Source organism: Eutrigla gurnardus (assembly GCF_963514095.1).
Source record: "Eutrigla gurnardus genome assembly, chromosome: 12".
Lineage (NCBI taxonomy): Eukaryota > Metazoa > Chordata > Actinopteri > Perciformes > Triglidae > Eutrigla > Eutrigla gurnardus.
Window position 1 is genome coordinate 15,532,847 of NC_139926.1, and position 16,684 is coordinate 15,549,530.

A 16,684-nucleotide genomic window follows, 5' to 3' on the forward strand; every position below is an offset into this window, starting at 1 on the left:
CGTGGCTTTCTTTAGTGCCTTCAAGCTGTTATGAAAGGTCAGGGAAAACAAAAAGAAAAAAAAAACACAAGACACAACCTGAAATGTTTGATATGTCAGGTATTTATAGAATGTCACTTATTCGCTGCTTCAAGTAAGGAGAATGATTGATGGTGACAGGTCCATAGAGATACACGCCTGAGGCGTTCAGAAGTAAAATGTGGTAATCTGTTTAGCTTTTTTTCCCTTCTGACAGATGTATACACACATTATTCCTGCATATGCACATATTCATTCAATACTCAGCAGCCTTTACAACCACACACTGTAAACCCTCTATATGAACCCAGCACCGTCAGCAGCTGCCAACTCAGCTTGATATTGACTCGGTACTGGAGGTGATTTGATTACAAGTAAAAGAGGCTAAATAATCTTTCATGGTTGAATCAAAACATTTCTGCTGCATTATGTCTGTGGGATTAACCCAAACTAACAGAGGTGACAGATGCGTTCAGATTATTTACTCCAGTAGCTACTGATATTAATTATTAACCATGTTCATGGACCTGTCCTCCCCCTTTAGATAAGACTTCTCTCTGGGCAGTCCATCTCTTTCTAATGACATGCAGGTTAGGTTAATTGATGACAACATTTTGCCCGTAGGTGTGAATGAATGTCTATCTAGTCCTATAAAGATTGACAGGATGGTTAGAAGACATAAAACTGCAAGACAAAATTTAGTTTCGTTTTCCGGCTCTGCTTTTTCCTTTGAGAGTTTTGACTCATCTGAACTCTAAAAACGATACAAATTACCCAATATCAGAAGAAAACAGCTCTCTTTTAAACTGCTCAAAACTCAGACAGCCCTGATCTGATTGCGTGGCTAACAGATCTCAAGTCAAAATGTTGCTAATCCATGGTCCAAAATACAACAATGAGTAGACATGTTATATGATATCATAGGTAGAGGCCAATAAAAGTAACTGGGGACTACAACCATAAGACATTTATTGGAGTAAAAGTTAGTGGAGTAATTTTTAAAAACTAGCTGGAAAAAAAGTTGCACAAACAGAGGTACATCAAGTAAGATACATAAAAATGTACTTTAGCAAAGTACGGTCTAAATTCATTAAATGTAATGAAACACAGTTTTCACATAGTAGCAGGCAACGAAGCAGGGGAGATCCCTTGGGAAACTGTTCTAAAAAACGATATGTTGGTGCGCATTTACTCCAAACACAATAAGGCAAATAGGCTGTGCGCTCATAAACTAGTTATTACTGTAGCGCGAGGCTGGTGCTTCCCGGGTCTTTGGCACAGCGTTCAGCGGGACTGACAGAGGAGGAGGTGGAGGAGAATGGAATGTGTCAAATGACTCCAGTTCTCGTACTTTTATGAATAGCAGTACTGTGCAGGTATGAGGTGAGTCCCGACACAGCAGGTTTACCTTTTTTAAAACAACAGCTTTTGACCGAGCTACCGTAAATAAGCTGAACGAGCTACAAATCAGGAACCAAAACCAAATGTTGACGAATTTGCTATGAAGACACTGCAGTGTATGATTGCACTTGGTTGGCACCGTCGCTGTAGTCAACACGTACGGTTGCAACTTGCAGACGTTTATTTTTTTGTTTAAGTTGCATTAACAATTAAAAACGTGGCGACGTGCGGCCACTGTTGTCATTTCGGCCAGTACAGCACAGGAAAGCGCTTTCTATGTTGCAACGTTAATAGGAGACGACTTCACTAAACAACTGGCAGGCGCCATGTTTATTTCACTGTTGGTATTATGCTATAGGGATACACAGTCAATGAGTTACAAAAAATACCCGTTCGACCGGTAAACATATGTACTTATATATCAGAGATTTTGAAAATGGGAGACGGCCCCAGGGCGCTCCAACCTCTTCCAGGGGAGGCTCAGTGAATGTGAGAAAACAAAACTTTATTTATTACATTAGTTATCAAAAGAGCACCATATAGAATTTGCTTGATATATGAAGACAAACGTGTCTTTTTGAGGGAATCTTATTGCTTTTTTTGTCATTTGGAAACTAAATTAAATGCCTTGGCATATAAAATGACATGAAGGGGATCAAGGAGCAGAACTAAAGAGATAGGACTCGCACACAGCTGCCAATACTTTTATTATTGAGTATTCTTTCAGTGTCCCTCACAAGTAACCAGAGTCCAGAGTGAAATATTTTGTGTAAAGAACATTCGAATAATCATTAAACCAGAAGGAATCTGCAAATATTCACATTTTAGAAGCTGGAGCCCGAGAAGGTCATATGTTATAATGATTCATTTAAAGGACTAGTGTGTAGGATTCAGGGGGATTAATTGGCAGAAAAGGATATTTATAACTGTGTTTTCATAAGTGTGTAATCACCTGAATCTAAGAATGTGTTATCGTTAGCTTAGAAGAGCTCTTTATATGTACAGTATATAGAGTTTGAGTCCTCTATGTTGCCATGTTTCTATAATAGCCCAGAACCAAAACACTTACTCGAAAGGGGGTTTCATGTTTTTATGGTACCTTTCACCCTAAGGTCCCCATTGTTGGCGCACCTTCTTTTCTCCTCGCTCCTGGTAGCAGGGAGAGATGTCACGGGACAGACGGCAGACAGGAAGCCCAACATTATTCTGATGATGGTGGACGACCTGGGCATCGGAGATGTAGGATGCTACGGTAATGACACCGTCAGGTCAGTTCTAAGATATGGTTTATGGTTCTGCTTCTATTCTCTTCTATTGTCTGACTTCGGTACTCCCTGGAATTGAATGTGTTTTATGTTGTGTTTAATGGGTTTTTATTATCTAAGTTATGATAATCATCTAACCCTATTAACGCCTGCTCTGTACCTGTAGGACGCCTAACATTGACCGACTTGCTTCTGAAGGGGTGAAGCTGACTCAGCACATTGCAGCTGCTCCTCTCTGCACTCCGAGCCGGGCCGCTTTTATGACAGGGCGCTATGCACTCCGCTCAGGTAACAGATACTTTTAAACTTACTTGCCAGTGCAAAAAAGAAGCATCTTGGTCATATTTGTACAGTTATGTTGGACAGTATGTTTTTTTTTTTTTTGCCTGTTGTCTGTTGACTAGGACTGGGCAGCACAGGCCGTGCACAGGTACTGCTGTTCCTTGGAGGTTCAGGGGGGCTGCCACCCGGGGAGACCACCTTTGCTAAGAGGCTGCAGCAACAAGGATACATCACCAGCCTAGTGGGTGAGATAACATAATGTGATCATCTATTCTTTGGTCCTCTTTGTGAAATGTCTCCTGACCCTCTCCCCTGCTTCAGAGTTATGAAGCTCGGTCAACTGTACTAAAGTTGACCAGATGAATTATAATCAAAGCACTTCCATCACTGCCCAAAAGTATCAGATTTGAAATTGGAATGTCCTCGTAAAATATGCAAACTTGTGCTCGTGGAATCCTCCATGACCCAGATCCACCGCCACTTAGCCTTCATCAATAGAATACTAATCATGGTTATTACGGATTCAAAAGAGCACTATTCTAAATGTTTATCGCCAGTCATAATGGTCTGTCGGTCAATAGAGTGGAGTATAATTCCAATTCACACCAGACAACTAAACACTTCAGCTGAGTAACCAATACGAAACTAAGGATGATTAATACACATTCTCTCAAAGAAGCTAAACGAATTGGTCTTCTACTTATGCGTAGAAGTTAGGTGCATCAACATTTTCACAATTACCAGGCATTGTCAGTGCACATATTGTTTTGCATTCAGCAGATCGACTGCCTCGTTAGCAGTAAGAGAAAGTTGCCCAGGTGTGTGTGTTCAGGATGTTTGAATGAAATAAGTATGCAAAGTTAGAGGCAGTCATGTATATACCTTTTTGTCTCTGCTCTTTGTTTAGGTAAGTGGCACTTGGGTGTGAACTGTGAACATAGAGGGGACCACTGCCACCATCCGAACCAGCATGGCTTCAGCTACTTCTACGGCCTGCCGTTCACCCTCTTCAATGACTGTGTGCCCGGAGAGGGGACTGATGTCCTCGCAGACCTCCAGCAAACACTCCTAAATCTCATCATGTTGCTTGGAGTTGGACTCTTCACACTGGTACAAACATTTTTTCCCCCAGTTAGCCAATTAAGCTTTTTCCCCTAGAAATTATCACACAACTTTTGAAAGAGACATAGAGGCACATTATATGAAAAAAAACTAACTTGCTGAACTGAAAGCGAAAGTAAAAAACAAAGAGAGAACAGGGAGACACATTTGGGTCACCTGACAAAGATGAAGAAATTGGGATACAAAGAGTGACTGTGCTGTTCACCCAAAAGCAAAATAACAAATACGTAATAACTCAGACTTTAGCCACAGGGTTGGAAAAATAATTGGAAACAAACGCTGCAATTGTGAAATTCACAGACATGGCAGCCAGAAACCTGTTTTAGGGGAAAGGAAAGTAATGTCGAAAACGTGGCAAAGACTTTGTAGGTCCCTGTAGGGTGAATGGGAACCAGCTGTGCCACAGGTACAAAAAAAAGCTTGAAAAGAGAAAAACTGAACCAAAACAAAATAGAGAACAAGCTCAGCAGGAAGAGAGAAGCATATTAATCTATTTTCAGATATAAATTTAAATATTGTACTGACTGTCAACAAAGGACACACTGTACTACTTGTTTCACTGCAAACAAAAAAAAAAGTAATTATGTGGTGACAGTTTGTGATGCCATCTAGTGGCAAAATCATGGAATTGCAGTCCCAGACGGTAATACAAAATGTCATGGTACCACATTATTACATATTCAGTGCAATCCATAACTCCTGCATTTGTGAAGATGATAATGTTATCAAAAATATAGTCATTCAACAATTGTATCTTTTAGGTTTTAGTTAGATTGAGTCATGTTATAACATGGACTTAATTAAAAAGTGTGTATATAGATAATATGTGTGTAATGATATTGCATGTAAAGGTTTATTTTAGATTATTTATTATTTATTAAGAGTGTTAAGTCTTTTAAATGTCTGAACCCAGGCGGTTGTGTTTCTAGTGATGTGTTCTATATGTGTGTGTTTTCAGGTGTGTGTCCGTGTGTGTGGCCTTCTTGAAATCAGCCTGTGGCTATTGGTAGCACTTTTCTTTCTTAGTGTCCTAACAGCCGCTGTTTGGTATATACCTTTTAAATTCCTGGCGACTTGGAATTGCATCATCATGAGAAACCAGGAAGTAATCGAGCAGCCAATGACAGTGAGGACACTGCCCCAGAGGTTGCTGAGAGAAGCACAAGACTTTATAAAGAGGTACGTAACTGTGGATCCTTTTCGTAACTGTGAAACAGAAAATGGCATCACCAGCATAACCCCCTGAGTATTTACAACACCAGTCATGGCCCCTGGCTTTTTGTTGGGGGAACCAGTGCAACACTTATTTCTGGGGTTGGCTTCCAAAAATAGGTCATCCCTGCAGCACTCTATGTTTGCTACACAGGCCACACTGTTTGTGGGATTTATTGTCAACAAGAAAAAAATTACATTATCGCCTTATGCTTTATCAGACTTGACATGGAAATGTCTCTTCTCTTCAGGAATGTTGATCAACCCTTCCTCCTCTTCTTCTCATTGGTCCATGTTCACACGCCACTCTTTAAAACACCCGCCTTTGCTGGCAAGAGTCGCCATGGTCGCTACGGCGATAACATAGAAGAAATGGACTGGATGATCGGTGAGCACGTGTTTGCATACATTGTTAAACTAGCCTCTAGTTTGACGGCGCTAACAACACCCACCAACAAATGAGGGTCGACTAGTAGACTGGGTTCTATAACACTGTTCTAACACGTGCATTTTAAGTTACACTTACTACTACAAATTACAAAACTGTAACTGTACAAGACCGGAGAAGCCAGATCAACCTTCTTTGTCTGTTTATGGTGTTTTGAAATCCTTATCCAACCATCTCCAATGCTCTATTAATGTGTTTTCTAGGTGAAATTACAGAGACGGTGGACTCCCTCAACCTCGCCAACAATACTCTGATGTACTTTACATCAGACCATGGGGGACACCTAGAACTCGCTGATTCCATAATCGGCCAAAAAGGAGGCTGGAATGGCGTTTACAAAGGTAGACATCAATCTTTGATGCAGACGTCCACATGTTCTCAAAACGTCTCATAACGTTAACAGCAAGTCGTATTTTTAATGATTGATTCCCATTGACCAAAAATGGGGAATTAGTCCACATGGGGTTTAAGTAACCTCAAAGTGCTAAAAGTCAAAAGAATAATAGCTGTATTTTCCTGAAAGACATAACTGATCATTCACAATCATCACGTATCAAGTAGAAGTGTGTGGCAGTGTTTCTGCAGAGACCCAGCACTGTGGTTGTATTTTCTGTTCTTACTTTGATGTGTACCGGACCCCTCAGCTCAGCAAAGACCCTTTGAACCCCATGGTTGGCTTTAACTGACAGCCTTTCATCTTACTGCATTTACTTTGTGTTATTTCTCTGAAATACTCACCTGTAGGTGGGAAAGCTATGGGAGGTTGGGAGGGTGGGATCAGGGTGCCTGGTATTTTCCGCTGGCCTGGCCGACTGGCAGCTGGAAGAGTAGTGGATGAACCCACCAGCCTCATGGACCTGTATCCAACACTGAAATACTTGGCTGAGGACACACAACCAGACAGGTAAAGATAACGAGGGCTTTCTTTGTATCGTGTGCTCTCTTATTGATTTTTGCTTCATTCTTGAAAATGTTGAAAAGCTTCTGTATTAGTTGAATATAACAGCACACCAATCCATTGTTTACAGTAACAAAAAGAGGAAAGAACAGACCACACAATTACTATTCAGGTGTTTTGTAGCCAGATAATTACAGTGTGGATCCAAAAGTACCTCATTATCTGTAAACAAGCTGGACGCCGATGTAGTTGATTTTGCAAGCATTGTGGGTGGTGTATTCACCACACTTACATTTACTTATTATTGATCCTGAAATAACAAGCTTATTCTTCTGTTCCCAAGATAATTTCTTAAGACAGTAATTATAATGTTTTACATTTGTATTTCCCCTTTTCTGTCTTCCCTCTCTCTCTCTCTGTAAATTGTACCTTTCCCAGACAATCTGATGGCTTTAACCTCATGCCACTGTTGGAAGGAAAGGTGGAGCGATCAGAGCATGAATTCATGTTCCATTACTGTGGAATCTACTTGCATGCCGTACGCTGGCACCCACCAGGAAGTAAGTTCACACGTGTAGATGCGGTTCCAATCCCAATCAGGCCCCTACACCCTCCCACTCCGATGGTGGTCAGTCACAGCTGATTGAAGCACACTTTATTTAAATACAGCGACATGCTTCAGGGCGAACTTCACTCTCCAGCAAGGAAACTATAAATAAATACCAGAATCGGATGTACTTAATTGATCCTAAAGGGGGGAGTTTGGGTTATGTTACATTTGCTCCCATTCTAGAATATAAATAAATAATATTAAATGAAAGATTAATGTAATTTGGGTATACTACAATATATTACAGTGCAAATAATAATGTTGAAAATGGAATCTAATTGAAAAATTTGGAACATGATTTTATCTATCTGCTATTTTGCACACACCTGTATTAAGAGAGTGGCCTAGCAGTCTCACTACAGTTTGTCCACAGGCAGATTCCCCTCAATCATAGGTTGATAGGACGATGTAACTATGGAGTAGATAGCCCAACTCTAAGTAGTATATAACATAAACGTGCATGTAACTCTGGTGTGTTTCCATCCAGGTGACTCCGTCTTCAAGGTGCACTTTTTCACACCAAACTTTTCTCCCCCGGGAGATGGATGCCACGACATTGTAGTCTGTCAGTGTAGTGGAGAACATGTGACACAACAAAACCCACCGCTGCTGTACGACCTTTTCTACGATCCCTCGGAGTCACGCCCACTGACCCCTGACACTGAGCCACGGTATGCTGAGATCCTTGAGCAGACCGCCAGAGCTGTGGAGAGACATCGAAAAACCCTCACAAGCAAGCAGGTGTCTGACGATCTGACTCATTCACACCCCGACGCAGATGCACTCAGCGTTGAAAACCAGATGACAATGGACAAGATTGTGTGGAGACCCTGGCTGCAGCCCTGCTGTGGGACTTTCCCATTCTGTGCCTGCAAAGAGGACACAACACATAAAGAGGAACGAACCCAACCCAAAGACTGAAAAGCCTCAGGGGTGAATGACTGAAGTGCCCTGAATGCATCAAGAACACGACCAAATACCCGTTTACAAGAATTAAAGAATGGTTTAAGGATGCATTCATGAGCTTTTACAATTTGAAGGTTGTGATATGAAGAGGTTTGGCCTTTAGACTTGGTGTAAAACTGCAATTAAATATATTGTAACTCAGATTTTGACTTGAATGAAATATATGAAATGAAGTGAACAAAATAAAATGAAGAACACTCAAAGTATTGAATAGACTACTCGTGTGCATTATTGTAATACACTATACATACCCCCCCAGTCTGATAGTGAGGTCATGAGACATAATTTGGTCTGTGTACCATTAGAGGGCAGAGTCTGACCATGTTTGAATGATCGGGCTGTGTGCTTGTGTGAGAGAAAGAGGAGGGTGAGTTTGCAGCTCAGTACTGTCACTGTGGGGCTTTTGTCCTGTGTACTAAGATGTATTCCTAAATGTTAGCATTCAATGTATTTTCAGTGTAAAACATAAAATAGAAGGATGCATAGTTTTACGTACGCAAATACAGGAATACTATGTGAATCACATAACATTTCGATGCTGCTGTAAAAGTAGGACATTGCATCAGCAGCGATTAACTGGAGGTTAGAAATGGAATCACTCTCATTGTGCATTTTTGTTTGTTTTAACTCTAGGAATCAGAAAAATACCTCCCAGTAATCATCTATTTTTAAAACATTTTTCCTTTGCTCTTCATTATCCATCAATTCTGCACCATTTCCCCCCTCCTTTTCTCTCCTTAAAAGTCTCCCCTGTCTCTAATTCATCCCAACTATTTTAGGGACGGTATGATACCATTTTCATCTCTTCATGAATGTCAAAGCACAAGGTCGGCTGCAGAGCAGCACTGCTCAAAGACACTGAGGCAGGGTGGATGTTGTCCACCAGGGTGTGATGGTTTGACTACAAGGACACCCCGTGGCTCCTCAAATCTTCAATAATAAAACATTTTAAAGAGTCTTTGAAATTCTCCGTCATCATCGTTGATTAACATCATCATCAGTGCTCGCGCTGGTCTCCCTCCAGCAGTGGCTGACTGTCAAAACATCAAAGTTAGCTCGTCTGCAATTGTTCTCCTTCCTTCCCTCCTCTCTCTCTCTGTTTCCTCTCCCTCCATCTTCTCCAACTGGCTTCTTCATCTCCTCATCCTCCCTTCTATCTCCTCCCTCTGGAAATGTGCATGTGAGGAGGGGAACTTCATCATCATCACCATCTTCACTGTTATCGTTGTCATAAAAGACATTGTATTTACTTCTTTCCCTCCAGCAGAGACCTGTGCATCAAACATTCGCCAAGTTCATTACAGCAGCCACTCCATTATATCTCCGACGGTAAATCATGCAGTCGACCATACATAACGACATTTGGCTGTATGTCACAGTTAATGATGGCTGGTGGGATATAATGTTACTGGCTGTACATCATGTCACACACGCGCGCGGAACCACGTGCACGCACAAGTTCACGCACGTGCTCGTGCACACACATGCGCGCAGTATATCATGTTTTGAACAGATCAGTGGCTTTCTGTAAAGGTCAGTGTTTCAGGAGAAGCCATAAAGCATTTTTACAACCTACTGTTTGACACACATAAACACACACACACACACAGCTTGAAAAGGTAGGAATCGTGCACGGCAGCTTAATCACACTGGAAATACATTGCTTATATTAAGCAGGTTAAACAAACAGTAGCTGAGGGGCTGTTGTTCCTCATGCATGATTGAGTTGTGGGTTTGTAGGGTTTGTAGTTTGGCCGATGCTAAGGAAAGAGGTCATTAGAGCAGAAAATGCCTTTAAAATCAACATTGTCATTCAACTGCAGCAGCATTTTTTTTCTGGGAAATCTGTTTTCTGTCTTGGCAGTTAGCTTTCACTGCCATTTAAATTGACTGACAACGTCAAGATGTTTGTTGTGTGTAACCCTTGAAGTTTGAACCGTAAAAAGACATTCTGATACTCATCATTTAAATGTCAAATACATGCAGGCTGCAGAGCAATTGTTCTATAAGTCACATTGTTAGGTTAATCCTTTTCAATGATAGCAAACGGGTAATGTAACCTTTTGCCATATTCTCCCATCTGTTTTTCTCCTCCGATTACTTCTTCTGAAATGCTGATGCGCTTTGTTCCATTTTTATGACGATAGATCGTGTAGCGTTATTGTGCACATATCTGGAAAGCCTACTCACCCACAACCCAGTCAGTTTCTTGGGAAGTCTAGAACAGAAAACATGTGACTCAACAAGCCATTCAGCTTTGGCTCCTCTTCCCATACAGTCTCATTAGAATATACCTGTCTGAGAAGCTCCACCCACAGCTGGAGAACTACCTTTGCAAACGTGAACCATATTTTTCATCCAAGCCATTTCAGGAGTGGGGGCTTAAAGAGACAGGCGCTAAAATGGAACCTATCAGACAGAAGGGGGATTACATCACAAACATGATGTGTTTCTGTACTATAAAGCATGGGGACACGCTCTTGTAGAAACCCAAAAATACAAGTATGAACCTGAACAATGTGCATGATGTGTCCCCTTTAAGTGTGAAGCTGGAGCTGGGAGGCAATTAGCCTAGCTTAGCATAAAGAATGCCAGCAGGAAGAAACAGCTATCCTGTCTTAGTCCAAAGTTCAGAAAGACTCACACTACCTTTAAACCTCAGAAATATTATCAACACATATAGATTGTGTGATTGCTAGTGCACTGACTTCCTGGACTGTTGTTGTCATGGTGATGCTGTCAGGTGTAACTTTACAGAGACCATATGCCACAATCACTGACCATACCTTGCAACATCGCTATGCCTGGAGATGCTGTAGGCAGATGGATAAACCAGAAATGTGTTTGGATTGTTTAGAGAAGCTTTAAAGAGAGTCAAACTAGCTGTGTCGCTGTATTCTGTTTTAACCAGATGAATCGTAGACTGGTTCTTGCTTCAGAGGTAACGCACTGACTAACTTCAAAATGAATGTTGACTGTGGAAGTGAAAACGAGGGCAGAGTCTCTGGGCCGGGGAGAAGCCATGTTACTATTCCGTCAGAGGTTTTCTTAAAACCACAACTGACCTTTGTGGTAAAGCCATCACATATCATTACGATCTACAGTCCATGCCCAGCACAGAGTGGACTCATTGCCCTCTCATGCCTTTTATTATTTCCTCAAAATTAAAGCTAACATTGTCCGCAGTGGGTTGAAAAGCCCAGGGCCACGACCGGGGAACCGGATGAAAAATACACGGCGCAAAGTGAAAAAGCTGATGCATTAAGGGGGAAAAGATTTCACTAATGCAAGTTTCTGCAGGACACAATGTATTCAAATTACACATGTCCACTACTCAATCTTTAACTTTCCTTACCAGCCTGTCCAGGACCAATATTGCTCCATCAATCATTATAAACATCTGCCCCATATACTGTATAACATTCTGTTTGTGTTTCTCATAGTGAATGTACTTCGCTTGGAAACAAGAAACCTTAAGCATAGCCTCGGGTTGAAACATGTCTGTTTCTTTCTGCTGCTGTGCGTCACTAAAAGCGTAACGCACTTATTTACGAGTGGTGACGACTTCATTTTTGAATTTCGTGATTTTCGGGTCGGCATCCGTTATGCTCTAAATACAACTGAGTTGAGCACGGCAGTTCTTTTCTTTGAGTTATATACGTGGTCTCACCTACCACAATAGATTGCTGAGGCAAAGCACCGTTACAACACTATTACATTAAGAAGCGGGGAAAATGTGTGTGATGGAGAAAGAGAGAGAGAGAGAGAAAGAGAAAGAGAGTGAGACAGGTTTGTTCATAAATTAGGCTTTTATAGAACAGAACGGAGGTGTTTAAGCTACTATTAGTGCCAAATGGATTTGTGTGCGTGTGTGTGTGTGTGTGTGTGTGTGTGTGCATGCAATATATGTCTCTCGGTGAGAAGGATACAGTACAGTACAGAGAAGGGAACATATATAGCTGTATGCTTATATCATGATCATGAGTGCACCAGAGGCACAGATTGTTGCACATGCACACACACACACACACACACACACACACACAGAGAGAGAGAGAGACAGAGAGAGAGAGACATACAGGTCTAACTGAGCCTTTCTCCATCTCTGCATGTCTATATTCTGCTCTTGTATCCAAATGTAGGTCTTACTCCGATTCCGGAGACCTGTAGGGGAGTTTTACTGCCCCAGACCACGTTGTGTTTTTGTGCACTTGTGTGTTTAGTACGGCACAGCGTCTGTATGGTGTAAGTATGTGTCATGTTGTGTACCGTATGGTCAGAGTAACTTCTCACAGGGGACAGAGCTCCAGGTAGGGAACAGGGCTTTTGGACTGACGTCAATGTCAATGACACGTCAATGTCAGCACGTACACACACACACACACACACACACACACACATGTACACTCCTGTTCACACATAATCAAACCACAAAATTTAAACAACGTGCGCAGGCCCATGTGTGCCCCCCCACACACCTTTTCTCACCAGATAGCGACAAAACGAAACACTTCCAGCGTTTATTACACAGACACATGAATCCCCTTGTGCACATTAACAGTCACAAACTGAGAAAACGGTCCAGCTTGAACTTTCAGTCCCTCTTTGCTGACAGGAAGTGTTTAGTGAGGTGGGGTTTGATGAGGAACAGATAGCTAAATAACTAGGCTAATGGGACAATTGTAGCCTATTACTCACACACAGACACACACACACACACACACACACACACACACACACACACACACACACACGGAGACTGTGCTTAATCTCCCTTCCTGTCCGCAAAAAATGTCAGAATTTGGCTCCAACATTTCTCATCTGTTTTTCTGTTTAAGCCTTGAGAGCAACAGCTTTCAGGTGTTTTGATGCTGACGCACACTTAGATAAAAAAAATAACAACTGCAGCAAAATTCTAAATTACTCCCAGTTAGTAGAACATGTCAGAGTGCTGTGTGTAATTAAAGAGAACTGTGGGTTTTCAAAGTGAGACCCACTCTGACACCTCAATCTACACACACACACACACACACACATTCCTGCATGTTTGTAACCACATATAATGGGCTTCCTGACTACATGTATGGCCTGCATATGTTATGGTAGGAAGCAATGGTTTTTTAGAGTTTCATTTCATTATCCCAGACTTTCTTTTTTGAAGCACTCGGTGTAGTCGAACATAAATAATGGATTGCAATCATGTTGTAATTCTTAGGCCCTTAAGGCACAAAGATTTGAACATGAAAAGCAATAATCCTCTCTGTCCTTTGTTGTTTGAATTAGATGGAAACAAAATCCACGTGGCTTTCCGTGTTTGAACAATCAAAATGTGGCAGGGCAAGGAAGGGAGAAGAAAAAAATGTACTGACCTGCTACTGGGAATTTCTCTCCCACAAAACACATGCAGTAACATTCGGGAATGTGTGACACAACTTCTTGTTAAGGAAACTCGGCTAACGCTCAGGCTCACTTCAGGAAGATAGAATAAGGATATTATAGAAGTTGAACCAAGAGGAGGAACTGAAAGTATAACTGCAGGAGGAAAAGTCATCTCAAAGTCATCTAATATAAGAACCTATTACAGGTCGTGTTTTGAATAGCAATTCTTTACCACAAAAATACTCCTATTTTACCTCAAGAAGGGAAAGTTGCCTCCTTGACAGATTAAATAAACAAATCAACACAACAGGAAAACCTTGTATCTAACAATTCCTGACAAAATGTTTAAAAATTAGACCTTTTGTACCGACAACATGTAAGTACAGCTGAAATCAGTTTGAAGATAGTCCCTCCATAACTCATCGTGACATGGTCCAGGCTGGTAAGGAGCCCAGGGATAGGACTCAGGAGCAGGAATGAATAATGGAGAAACGTGACGCGATGGCCAGTGAAGGGGGGAGGGCTGCTGCATGATGGAACGAATGATAGTGGGACTAGAGGACAGAGAATGGAGGCCTAGCAATAGGAGAAGTGCTTGAGGTGTGACCAACATGATACAGACTGGCTGATGACAAATTGTACAAAAACCTCCTTTTCCCCTCATAGCAGGAGGAGAGAGATAGACTAGTTCATACTGTATGAGAGGGATATTGACAGAGAGATGAGCAAACACTCATCCCGTAAAGGAGGAGACTGGCTGAAGTATGAGTGAGAGAAAATAATATGCAATCAAAACCTTAAGGGTCTGGAGGATAAAAAGAGTGAATAAATAAGTACAGCAGCAGGGAGAAGTGGAAGCTTTGGAGAGAGAAGCTGAGAGAAACTTCTGTGGTACTGTCCCACAAATTAAGGAACAGTGTGACAGAGAAGCATAAAGGGAAGCAAGAAGTAAGGACGAGGAAAAAAAGATCTCACAGCTAAAATAAAAACAATACAAAGGTGCACCGTACAATATGACTAAAAGTATATGTGGAAACCCCCGACACCTTTGTGTACTATATTTCTAGGCCTGTTTTTCATGATTTCATGCTGGAAAGTAATAATTAATCAATGCTTTATTTGAGTATTTCCTTTTTCAGACGTAAATGTTGCAATGTAATTCTGCATAATGAGTGCCTTATGTGGTGCAATTCTACTGTATTGCTACTTTTAATATCCGTACACCTCTTCCACCACTGGTTTGAGTGAGAATAGTTTGAATTCTGGTAGTTTCAATATTACAACTGTCCTTGTGCACACAGTGAGTTACAAAAATACTTTTTTTCTATTTTGGTATGGATGAACTTATCTGGCTTGCAAAGATCCCTAAAAAAATGGTCATCGATCGATGTCCAACGAATCTCTGCAGCCAGGTATGTTCTAAAAGCACACACTGTATTGGGCATTGATTACTTTTAGTTATGTAGTGTGGCTATATGGGTCATATAGGGAAAATAAAAGCACAGAGTGCAGGGATAGATGTTTGGAGAGGGCCATCTCATCTTGAAATGGAAAGAGAGATGATGCAGTAGATTGAAGGAGTGAGAAGCGGCGTTCGTGAGAGATGGCTGAAGACTGATAGAAGTATTTGTCATCAGTGGAGAGATTAAAAGAGGAGAGTAAGACGAACCGAGGGAAGATAGAGGGAGATAGAGGGAGGCAGAGTTGGCACGAGGAGAGAGGGAGGGAGGTTCAGGGGGTATAATAATGACAAAATGACAAGAGGATGATCGAAGCATGGGTCATGTTTACCCACAGGAGAGGGAGAGTTAGAGAGACGGCGTGGAGTCTGGAGGCGGCGAGGCGACAGCAGGCTGAAGGGTCACTCTGTTTACGGGGAGAAGGAGAGATTGAGGGATATTGATGTGAGGAGCTGGGAGAGAGATGAAGAGAGACAGCTTGGGATGGAGAGAAGGCCTCTGGCTCCGAAAAGAGAAAAAGGATGATGAAGCGAATGAGGGATAGAAATGATGAGAGCCTGAAAGGGGGGAAAACAGTCACCCAGAGAAGAGACGTTGGGGGGGAAACAGGGCGAGAGAAGCTGAAATCCAATCATAAAATGGTGTCCACTGCACAGAGGCAGTTCTTTGATGTTCTGGAAAGATGCAGGAAACATGAGGGATCCAGTCTGCAGCAAACATATTTTTTTTTTGTAGATAAGGTAGTCTGCAGGGATTGAAAGAAGAGAGGGAGAAACAGTGATTTATCCATGTGTTAGAAGAGACACGAGGGTAGGTATGGTTGTAAAGTTAGGACTCCGGAGTTGAGAAAGAAAGAGATGAAGGCATCATCTGCACATATTCTTCTCAGATCTGGTCTCCGACTGTGAATAAGGACAAGATCAAGCTCTCCAGGAAAGATCCTAAATAGCAGGAACTGGATGTAGAGACTAAGCAAGTCTTCCTGCTTCACTGCGGTTTGTGAGCAAAATAAAACTCATCTATCAGAGTCCTAATCAAGCAAAAGTCAATACTTGGATGAAGACTTAAGATAGCCGTATCAGGAACATAAGTAAGAGCATGTCAGAGCCTGGGTAAAATTGTTAAAAGATAGACCTCATCTTATTAATTTTCCTTCATCTTGTTTGTTTGGTTTGTTACATTCTGAGTTATTACATCTACACTGTAAACTTTGCATCACATGTAATATTGTACTTAAAGGGTCATGCCAGAGAGAATATGTCATAGGGGTGACATTTACCCCGCGGGGAAAGTGACAGGGTGATGGCCTGAGTGAGAAACACATGATTGAGGGAGACGAAAACGCTGAGTCACTCCGGAAAATGGTGGTAATGAGCAAGGGCGAGGCAGAAAGCAGTGGGCGAAGGGAGATAAAGGGGCGAAGGGCAAGAGAGAGAAAATTTGAATGTAAAAGTAAGGAAAAAGAGAGAGAGGGCGACTCGAGAGATGAAGGGAGTGGCAGGAGTGAGATCATGTTTTTGCTATCATTAAATACATATTTAGGTCATCCCTTTTTTTCTCTCAGATGATTTAGGGTTAAAGCACACCTGTTTTTTTAAACGATAATGGCATTTTGGAATGTGC

The 16,684-nt window shown here is 41.7% G+C and overlaps 1 protein-coding gene across 3 annotated transcripts; it reads left to right on the plus strand.

Moving 5' to 3' along the window:
* The first annotated feature begins 1,272 nt into the window (after positions 1 to 1,272).
* Positions 1,273 to 8,428, plus strand: arsh (arylsulfatase H). 3 transcript variants are annotated; one of them, XM_084023325.1, is made up of 11 exons: positions 1,273 to 1,401; positions 2,532 to 2,687; positions 2,851 to 2,972; positions 3,089 to 3,211; positions 3,874 to 4,076; positions 5,047 to 5,267; positions 5,552 to 5,688; positions 5,952 to 6,089; positions 6,493 to 6,652; positions 7,085 to 7,206; positions 7,744 to 8,428. In XM_084023325.1, the coding sequence occupies exons 1-11, from the start codon at positions 1,397 to 1,399 to the stop codon at positions 8,175 to 8,177; spliced, it is 1,821 nt and encodes a 606-aa protein (XP_083879451.1). In that variant the 5' UTR covers positions 1,273 to 1,396; the 3' UTR covers positions 8,178 to 8,428. The 3 variants fall into 3 exon arrangements, with proteins under 3 accessions (XP_083879451.1, XP_083879452.1, XP_083879453.1); XM_084023326.1 differs by having other exon boundaries at positions 1,311 to 1,394; XM_084023327.1 differs by having other exon boundaries at positions 1,379 to 1,401; positions 2,576 to 2,687.
* The last annotated feature ends 8,256 nt before the right edge of the window (positions 8,429 to 16,684 follow it).

Bases quoted from the DNA above. Each gene is read 5' to 3' on its own strand.
- arsh (XM_084023325.1), top strand. The intron at 4,077-5,046 runs GTACAAACATTT...GTGTGTTTTCAG, and splicing joins GAGTTGGACTCTTCACACTG to GTGTGTGTCCGTGTGTGTGG. The intron at 6,653-7,084 runs GTAAAGATAACG...TACCTTTCCCAG, and splicing joins GAGGACACACAACCAGACAG to ACAATCTGATGGCTTTAACC.